At 46.5% G+C, this 10347-nt stretch overlaps 1 protein-coding gene across 1 annotated transcript; it reads left to right on the top strand.

Annotated features, from left to right (window-relative positions):
* Positions 1 to 8123, top strand: LOC136641278 (probable peptidyl-tRNA hydrolase 2). Its single transcript, XM_066616982.1, has 6 exons — positions 1 to 109; positions 200 to 274; positions 3806 to 3886; positions 4862 to 4959; positions 6297 to 6411; positions 7643 to 8123. Exons 1-6 carry the CDS (start codon positions 14 to 16, stop codon positions 7730 to 7732), a joined length of 555 nt encoding a protein of 184 aa, XP_066473079.1. The 5' UTR covers positions 1 to 13; the 3' UTR covers positions 7733 to 8123.
* Positions 8124 to 10347: the final 2224 nt, after the last annotated feature.

Raw genomic sequence — 10347 nt, 5'->3', positions numbered from 1 at the left:
GCAGCTGCGGAGAATGGAGCCGCCATCCCTGGGCCCGGACGCGGGCGTGGAGGAGTCCCTGGTGGCGCCCCTGCTGGAGCTGGGCATCCCGGAGGCTGCAGCGCGCCGGGTGGGTTGGAGGGCGCGGGGCGCGGGCGGTCCCCCAGGCGCTGGTTCATTCATTCATTCATTCATTGCTCGCCCTCCTCTCTCCCCGCAGGCGCTGGCGCTCACCGGGGGCCACTCCGCAGAGGCGGCCGCGCAGCTTTACTTCGGCAGCGGGCTCTCTTCCCAGGTACTCTCCTGAGCTCAGTCCCACCTCGCCCTGGCGCTCTTCTGGAGCCTCGTCCCTGAACATAAGAACAGCCCCACTGGCTCAGGCCATAGGCCCATCTAGTCCAGCTTCCTGTATCTCACAGCGGCCCACCAAATGCCCCAGGGAGCACACCAGATAACAAGAGACCTCATCCTGGTGCCCTCCCTTGCATCTGGCATTCTGACATAACCCATTTCTAAAATCAGGAGGTTGCGCATACACATCATGGCTTGTACCCCATAATGGATTTTTCCTCCAGAAACTTGTCCAATCCCCTTTTAAAGGCGTCTAGGGTAGACGCCAGCACCACATCCTGTGGCAAGGAGTTCCACAGACCGACCACACTCTGAGTAAAGAAATATTTTCTTTTGTCTGTCCTAACCCGCCCAACACTCAATTTTAGTGGCTGTCCCCTGGTTCTGGTATTATGTGAGAGTGTAAAGAGCATCTCCCTATCCACTCTGTCCATCCCCTGCATAACAGGCGTCTCTTTTCTAGGCTGAAGAGGCCCAAACGCCGTAGCCTTTCCTCATAAGGAAGGTGCCCCAGCCCCGTAATCATCTTAGTCGCTCTCTTTTGCACCTTTTCCATTTCCACTATGTCTTTTTTGAGATGCGGCGACCAGAACTGGACACAATACTCCAGGTGTGGCCTTACCATCGATTTGTACAACGGCATTATAATACTAGCCGTTTTGTTCTCAGTACCTTTTCTAATGATCCCAAGCATAGAATTGGCCTTCTTCACTGCCGCCGCACATTGGGTTGACACTTTCATAGACCTGTCCACCACCACCCCAAGATCTCTCTCCTGATCTGTCACAGACAGCTCAGAACCCATCAGCCTATATCTAAAGTTTTGATTTTTTGCCCCAATGTGCATGACTTTACACTTACTGACATTGAAGCGCATCTGCCATTTTGCTGCCCATTTTGCCAGTCTGGAGAGATCCTGCTACATCCTAGCTGGAAATCCATGCTCATCCTGTGACTGTGCCTGGATTGCATGGCTTAATTTGAGCTTGTGTGGTCCCAAGAGGGTCTCTGAGCATGTGCAGAGTTTTGCCTTGCCCAGGGGGACCGGGTGTCATAAGCCCAAAAGAGGACTGGGCACTCCAAAATGTAGGGCGTCCAAGGGAAACAACATGACAAAACAAAAGCTAAAGATACTGATTTCATGTGGTTAATTAAAACACTACGGGCACAATCCTAACCAGCTTTCCAGCACGGGCATAGCTGTGCCGGTGGGGCACGTGCTGCATCCTGCAGTTGGGGGGGGGGGCCAGTCATGGAGGCCTCCTCAAGGTAGGGCAATGTTTGTTCCCTTACCTCGGAGTTTCATTGTCCTTATGTTAGTGCTGCTCCACTCTGAGGCCTTGTTGTTGGGCCAGCACAGAGAAGGAAGCATCAGATGTTGGAGATATTGATGAACCCTCATTGTCACCCGACCCCATAGACTTCAAGTTGATTCAGGTTCATAAAGTTCATAGAGTGTATGGTGAAGAGGGTCCCCTGGAACCTAATCCCATTTTCCCCATAGCCTCAATGATTCAGTATCTGCTAATTTGGTATCCACAAGGTTTTCCAGGAACCTAACCCTAGCGCAGTGATTTTCAACCTTTTTCATCTCACGGCACACTGGCAAGGCAATAAAATGGTCAAGGCACACCATTTGTTTTTTGACAATTGACAAGGCACATTGTGCTGTCAATGGGGGCTCACATCCCCCAATGGTCCTATTGATAAATGATCCTCTCTCAAATTCCCGCGGCACACCTGGGGACCATTTGCGGCACACCAGTGTGCCACGGCACAGTGGTTGAAAATGCCTGCCCTGGCGGATAACGAGAACTGACTATTTGTTTCATCCTGCCCCGTTTATGGCATTCATTCTGAATGGATGCATCTTAAAAAGTCAAAAGCTAAAAAATACATAAAACCCATAACTGGAACTTTCTCCTGATTGCCCCTTACTTTTGCTGGCTGCCAGCTGCTGTCCAAGGCCTCAAGGGCAAGGGTCTTTCCCATCTTGGCTACCTGAGATCTTTTAACTGGGCATGCCAGGGATTGAAACTGGGACATGATACATGCAAACCATGTGCTCTACCCTTGAGCTGTAGCCCTTTGTAGTTCAAACTGCATGTTAGGCATGATTGAAAAGCAACAGTATTTAGAAACTGGATTTGTGTGCCATGCACTGGTGGCATGGATTTTACATCCTGTCTGAAATTGGATTACAGCTGTAAAGGATACTGTCTTGCTGAATAAGAATGGGGGGTGGGGGACAGGGGGATGTACTTTTTTTTCCTGTTCTACAATGTGTGTGTAATATACATAGATTACAATTTTTGTATACAATTTTAGGAAAGGGCTTCTGCTTTAGCGTCTGTAGTGTCTTCAGAGCCACCCCAGGATCTGGTTAAAACTAACCACACTTCTCCAAGATTTGCACAATGCACAAAGTTACACTTGGTTTACAGCGTGCAACAGAGGGAGCATTTGTGTCTGTGGCCTTCCTTTTGTGGTCTGAACCAACAGCTTGTACTTTTAAAAACTCCTTTGAGCATCGTCTGACATGGACTGAGAGGGGATTAAATTTCTGTCCCTTACTCCAGTAAGAGCAGATCTGTGCATTCAAAATAATTGCATGGTACAGCACTTTTAGGAAGGGTAGTGTTTCAGATGGCAGGAAGGAAACTACAACAGGCAAAGGTGTGCATGCTTTATAACAGTCCCCAAGTTAGAAAAATTTGTTGTGTGTCAGTAAGATACTGTAGCTGAGATAAGTAACCTGAAGTTGTTCCACCTACTTCTTCCGTTGAGAGAGTAGAACGTAAGAGATTTTACTGGGCTTGCCCCCTCCCATGATGGAAGGAGAATGAACCTAATGCCATTGGCACTAAATTGCCTCAGTGGCATTAGAATGTCAAACAGTGCTCTGGAAGTGGATAGGTCTATTGTAGGAGTGTCCAAACTTTTTGGCAGGAGGGCCACACCTTCTCTCTGACACTGTACCAAGGGCGGGGGGGGGGGGGAACACACAATTAAGTTACATTTCAAATTTGAATAAATTTACATAAATGAATATATTGGAGATGGAACTTATATGAATGAATGAAGGTCTTGCAATAGCTCACAGCCTATAAAAGGCCTTGCACAAAGCAAGGCTAGCCTTTCCTTCACTGCTGCTACTGCATCACAGATGTAAAACAGCAAGTAGTGGAGGGAGTCCCACAGCTCACGCAAGAAGTCGAACAGTCACCCTCATGCCGAGAGCAGTTGTGTCGGGCCAGCACATGTTCTAGCATGTCCAGAAGCTCATTGGAGACTGGGAGCATCCCACAGGCCAGATTGGGAGTCTCTGAGGGCCGCAAGTGGCCCCCAGGCTCGGGGTTTGGGCACCCCGGTCTATTGAGTTCTTCAAATGAGCTAATTTTGGCTATCTGTTCCTAATAGTCCATTGAGGCAAGTGCTACAGTCGAAGGAACTTGCTTTCACGCTATCTTTTCAGGAGGAAGAGGATGAACAAGGCAGGTGTTTCTTCAAGATGGTCTTTGTGGTGAACATGGAGCTCGGCATGGGAGTTGGAAAGGTAAAACCCCTCTGGGGCTGTTATGGAACTGGCCTACCAATGAGCTACAGCCACGCTTCCCAAACTGGATTGTATAGCTCCCCAAATGGGGAGCAGTGGCCAGTGGCCCAGTAGGTCAAGGGAGCTACCAGTTGAAATAGTTTGGGAACCACTGAGCTACAGGATCTGTGGCCCTGCCAGGCAAGTCCACTTCCCCTTCCTGTTGGCTGTCTGCTCTGTCAAAAAGGCTGAGGGCACGACCTCTGAGAATGAAGATTTCCACCACCCTAGTCAATCATGTTACCATTTTTCTCACCCTCAATTCCCATCTTTTGCCTGCCAGAGCTATATGGCAGCACCAGCCAATCAGAAAGAGGCAGGTGACAGAAACGTGGGGAGGGAGAATGATGTAACATATCAGTGGAGGGGGAAGGAAGAGAATGCCCCTGGGGGTTTGTGGGCTCAGTGCACTCTGTGCACCAAAGAGGATAGTTGGGGGCAAGCACACTGCTTCCAGATGCAGGCACCATAGTGGCTCGGGCTAGTGCTGGGTTGCCCCCTTGGTTACTCTGAGGTTGCTGCAATCTTTTAAGCAGCTTCAGCTACTGATTTGCTTACATGGTCAAGGGGCTTATCTGTAGTTGAAGGGAAGTGAAAGCTGTTCCCTGAATAATTAGGGGTTCTTGATCTTGTTCCACCTTTTGTGCTAAACATGTGACCTGTAGCACAGTCATCTCAGGCACACAGGTTAAGCTGGCTTACCTAGCTGTTACTGAAACAAGTTATCCTAGTACTGATGATCCACATATAAAAGTTAGGTTGGGTTATGATGACTTCTGCCTGGTGAATCATCTATTACTGTAGGTGGCTATGCAGTGGGGCTGCTTTCTTTTGTAGCTGCACCTCCCTCATTGTTGATGCGACTTCTTTTTTTTATCTCTCTGCAAGAGTAACGTGGGAAAATAGTTTTCTAGATCTTAGTGTTTCTCTTTACAGATTGCTGCCCAAGTGGGGCATGCTGCAATTGGTCTCTTCCAGCTGATGCAGGAGAAGTCTACTCACAGGGCCATGATCAACCAGTGGGATGAACATGGGTAAGATAACAGTAGAGCAGTGGTTCTCAAACTAAGTCCAGACCCACCAGTGGGTCACAATCCAATTTCTGGTGGGTCACGAAACTGGCAGGGCAGGTTATGCTATATGCATCAAGGGTTAAGCAACCTGCTGCGGGGGGAGGGAACACGGCTGCCCAATCTTCTTTACAGCCACACCCTTCGGCATTTATAAATCAGCCTCTATAAAGTTTGGGAACCACTGCAGTAGAGGAGTAAGTGAGAGGCAGATACTATCTTCCTGAAAACATACATATGATGGAGCTCCCTTAACTGTGTGTGATTAACAAAAAAAAATTAAAAAGAAACAAAAATTTCAGCTCCTGGGTGTAACTTACTAATAGCCCAATTCTATTCTTCCCTCCCAAAGCTGTCATGGCTGCACCAAAAAACGGGTGTGCTGTATCCAGCAGGGGAAGCAGATTGGAAGGTTTCTGAGGAGAAAGTGGATTTAAATGCCCTTACACACCTGTAAGCCGATATGCCAATGAAGGAGAAAAGGGGGGTGAGGAGGCTGTCCATGGAAGGGATAGGATCTGGTGTGCACCACTGCCACCTGTTCCACCCCCTTCCACAGTCTCCATGCCCCTATTTTGTCGTTTTCTCTGCCTAGTTTCTCCCCCACCCCAACCCTGTTCTGCCCTCCTCCTCCCCCCCCACCCATCTCCCCTGCCAGCTTACCTGCTTCAGCAAGTGGCCAGTGATCCCCTGACTCACATGGAAAGGCTCTGGCCTTCCAGCTGGTGCTCAGAGAGCATGCTGCCAGAGAGCACTTTACAGGCGCTTTGTAGCTGTCATTGCCAGCAGAGCACATGTTCTGATGGCAACAGGGCCCAATAGGATTGGGCAGAAGATACCCTCCTCTGAATGTCTCATCATACACAATTCCTAGGAGGTGGGTTAGACTGAGGGACTGGCTGGCCCAAAGTTGTGTAGCTACACAACTGATGGAGTGATGGGAGCCACACAACTCCAGCTGATGGGATTGTGTTAAAGCTCCTAGCTCTTAGCATCGGATTTCCAGTTCTGCAGGTTCATAGGCATTAAAGCTGAGGGGCCCTTGCTGTTGGATGCGCACGCCCAGCTCACAGCTTTTAGGTACATAGTGGAGCATATGAACACCGTGCTGTTCTTTATATAGCCCATCTGGAAGGAGAGTTAGGCTCTTTTTTTTGCTAGTCTCTGAAATTGACTTTAAGTCCTAGGACTATACGTCCAGTGGTTATCTCCATAGAATCTTGATTGGAGGGTTAAGAGCAGTGTTCTCCCATATGCATAGGCAGCTGGTCTTGCGTTTCAACTTGCTTTGTCCTTCTCAGTGCAAAGAAAGTTGTACTTCAAGGAGCCAACACTGACCAGTTGCTGGAACTGCATGGCTTGGCCCTGAGTTTGGAGCTGCCAACATATGTGGTGCAAGATGCAGGCAGGACCCAGGTAACTATGCCAGAGGCTCTCAGAACAGTTTGTATTTGAAATCTCCAGGTGTGCCCTTTTGCACCAGTGTGCCTCCATCCCTTTGTGTTCTGCAAGAACACAAACTAGTACGTATGTAAAGAAACATCTGCATTCTGTGCTTTGGAGTGGGTGAGGTTCTTCAGTGAATATTCATGATGCAAATCAACTGTATTTGTATCAACTTGTCTATATGGTTGTTCTAACCTTTTGGAGGAAATGTAGTTTCCTTTCTAATTAGGAGCGGTAATAGAGAAGGCAGATTGGGATTCATTGAAGAGTGGGACAAGTATAGATTAGCTGAAAACCTGTACTGTATATAGTATAGGGGTTCTGCCATTTGATCACTGGAAAGCCCTTTATGTTGATGAATATTTATCTATCGCTTTTTAACAACTGGAGTTTACAAAGCAGTTTACATAGTAAAATAAATCAATAAATAGAAAATGTTCACTGCAGTGCTTGGTTTTTTTAGTTGCTGTGGGTGAGTGTGGTGAGTAGACAACGTACACAGCACTTGACAAAGTATAAGAGGACAGGCTTCTGCTCTGCGGGGCTTGCAATCTAGAAGTCAGCATGGGGGGGTTAGCATAGTTGCTTCCTAGACCGTATCTGTGATTGGTGCAAAAGCAGAAGCGTGCTTTTCAGCTTCTTTATGTTTCCGGAAAGTTTTGGAAGTTCCTTAAGCATCTTGTAGATAAATTCAGCCACATTCTTAATTTGAATGTTTAAAAGAAATCAAATGAGGACCATGTAGTTTAAATTTTTGCAAGGGTTTATTTATTTCATTTTGAGAAATTTACATCCCACCTTTCCCATGCGAATGCCCACGCGAATGCCCAAGGCAGCTGACAAAGCTCCAGAGTAGAGTACAGGTTGAGTCTCTGCATCCATGAGGGTTCCATTCCCGGAACCTCCATGGATGCCGATTTTCAGGTTAAACAAAAGCAAAAAAAAACAAACCTCTTTAGGCAGTAGTTTAAAATCAGCCTGCTTACCACAGCAATGAGTTAATCTGGGGCAAAACATTTCAGATTATGTGTAAGCCAGTGGGTTTGCCCAGGAAAATGGTCCCTGATGAAAGTTACATTTAGCAGGGAACACACAATGCCCTTTGAACAAACACTGAGCTAGTGTGCAGAAGATCAGGCTACAGCCGTTATCTCCCACTTGTATTGTTTGCTCCAACTGTTGTGTCTCCTTCCTGTTTCAGGTTCCAGCTGGGTCACATACAGTTCTTGCCATTATGGGAGAAGAAGAGATGGTGAATCAGGTGACTGGGAAACTAAAACTGCTCAACTGAGGAGTGCTCTGGCTCCTGGCCCCATCATCGATGCTTGGAGCATGAGGCTTCATGGGCGTGGAGTTCTTGCGCATTTGCCTGGTGGGGAAACATGCACACCTGCTGACAGCGACTCAAGACCCACCCAGGCAGCTTGCGTGGAAAACCAATGGGCAACTTTCCTTTAAAAGCCTGTGTCCTTGATAGCAAGGTTGAAGCTGTACAGTTCTTCTTGTCGAACCTGAATTGGACCCCTGAATTCCAGGGGTCTCTGTAAGGGATAAGTTTGAATTTTTTTCCAGCACTTTCAAGCTGGGTAAAATCTGTTTTAAGTTATTTCCTGAGCGTTCCTTTTTGCACTGTAGAAAACTGTGGAGTGGGGGGAGGGGGGTTTGTTGCCATCTAAGTTTGTTTGTTTGTTTGTTTCCATCTAAGTGTAACTCCTCAGAGCAGGAGGACCTCTTGTACCTAAAACACCCCAATTATTTGCCTGACTTACTGTTTTGGAGGCTTTTAAGAAAAAGTCAGGAAGATCCCATAACCTTTCTAGGTAACATAGTTCATTGCTGAACGGCACTTTCTGTTTAAGAAGTCCCCTTTTCCCAAAGTCTGTCAAAAAATGTGCTATAATTGGAGCCTCCTGTACCTTGCCTTGCCTCTGCGAGTTCTCTCTTTGTGACAGCCTTTTAGTTATCCTTTCCCAGAGCTCTGATGAAATAGCACTGTACTATAACGTCTTTAACTAGAGGAAGGTGAGGGAACAATGAAGTGGGGAAATGGCTGCATTGACCTAGACAACAACAATAATAATAATAATAATAATAATAATACAGGTATTTATATAACGACTCTCTTGGTCTTTATTCAAGACTTTATTCAAGGCGGTTTACATAGGCAGGCTATTTAAATCCCCTGTAGGGATTTTTACAATTGAAAGAAGGTTCTATCTTACAAGAACCACAACATTCAGATGTTTCTTTCTGATCTGGTTTCACATTCTGGCTTCCATCCTCCCATGCTCAGAGCAGATGGAATAACTTGGCTTAGCTTGTCAGCTGCTTCAAGGTTGCACGGTGCTGGTGGCCTCGAACTGGCGACCTTGTGGATGTTATCTTCAGGCAAATGGAGGCTCTACCCTCTAGACCAGACCTTCTGCCCCTATTACTAACAAATAGGTTAGTAACTGGGTTTGGGGTGATGGTAGGTTTTTAAAGCAATGAGAAGGAAAACATAGTCTGAGATAGGCCACTGTGGTGTCCCCTCCCCACACACAAGACCCAAGATCATGCAGTAAGTCTGTGGCAGAGGCTGTAGCTAGCATCTACTATGCTAGTAGTCATTCATCTTTTCAGAAGCAGGAGTCACCTTTGACAAAAGCCATTATTCACCTCTTTTTTAAAAAAAAATTTGCTCTGCACTTATCCTTCCTGTCTCTCTCTTTAGCCTTGGTTGCCACAGCTCAGGTCCCTATTGATGATAGTTTTAAATATGTATAAAATCTGCGTACAGTCTGACAGACATGACCATCGTCCCTCTGTAGTCTTGCATGCTAAGACAAGTGTTAGGATCAATTCTGTCTGGTTATGAAGTGGGTTGTAGCCCCCTAGTGGAAGACCACTGCATGGGAAGGTAGCCTGCATATCTGGGATTGTATGGTTCAGTGGAGGGTAGACTGATCATTTAATTTCATTAAATTAAAATCATTTAATTTAAGTTTCATTTAATTTTTACCCTTTTTGTTTTTCTTTTTTGAAGGAAAACTCCAAAGCAACTTAAGTGGCAGTTTTGACTCAGTCTTTGGTTTGGAAGTGGGCTGTGACCACTGCTCTGACCTCTGTTGACTGTGCATTTTAGAGGTTACATCTCCAGCTAGGGCTGGGCAAAAAAATCCTGCCTAGAACCATGGAATGTTGACACTAGTCACTGTCAAAAACACAAAGCCAGCTGAACCAATGGTCTGATGCTATCGAAGGAAGCACCAAGTGCTCACAAACTCCTGTGAAAGTAAAGCAAGTTGGGGGGGGGGATTGAAACACATCTATCCCTCTAGAAGTGAGCAGAAATGGAGCAGGTGTAGAAGAGGAGGAACCCTCTACTCCCCTTCATGCTTCAAGAAATTGATAGAAAACTAATTTTCTTGTTTTTATTTTAATTTAAAAATCAGGGTCACTACTAGTCAGTTTAAAAGTGGATGGATCAGTGATCTGACTTCATGTGTTTATTGTTCATCTTTTTGAACGAGTGGAAAAATCAAAGGATGTAGACTGGCTATGATGGGCTCCATTAAAGTGACTATTGTCTTGTGTGGGTAGAAATTCAGTTGGTGCAGTACTTTGTAGAGTGCAAAGAGGTAGTGGTAATAGAATTCAGTGTTGCCAGCTGAATGGTTGCTGTTCTTAGGCAACTTGGGCACTCGGGTGCTGGTGGGGGTGAATGGCAACTTCAGACATTATCTACAACGCGCAGTGTTATGTGATTAAACTACGTTAGGCCAGTGTTTCCCAAACTGTGGGTCCCGACCTGATTGTTGGTGGGTCCTGAAACTGTCAAGCTGAGAGCTAAGTAGGAAAATGAAACCAAGCTGCACGTGTGCGTTTACTCATGAATAGGTAACCGTGCCTCACTCCACTTTGAAG

This window comes from Tiliqua scincoides, chromosome 2 (assembly GCF_035046505.1).
Source record: "Tiliqua scincoides isolate rTilSci1 chromosome 2, rTilSci1.hap2, whole genome shotgun sequence".
In the NCBI taxonomy this organism is placed as follows: Eukaryota; Metazoa; Chordata; class Lepidosauria; order Squamata; family Scincidae; genus Tiliqua; species Tiliqua scincoides.
Note: the sequence above shows the minus strand (reverse complement) of the source record. Positions and strands in the feature narration are given on the sequence as shown.

Coding starts and splice junctions, on each gene's coding strand:
- LOC136641278 (XM_066616982.1), top strand. CDS start 14: ATGGAGCCGCCATCCCTGGGCCCGGACGCGGGCGTGGAGGAGTCCCTG. Junction 4,960..6,296: donor AACCAGTGGGATGAACATGG/GTAAGATAACAG, acceptor TGTCCTTCTCAG/TGCAAAGAAAGTTGTACTTC. Junction 6,412..7,642: donor AAGATGCAGGCAGGACCCAG/GTAACTATGCCA, acceptor TTCCTGTTTCAG/GTTCCAGCTGGGTCACATAC.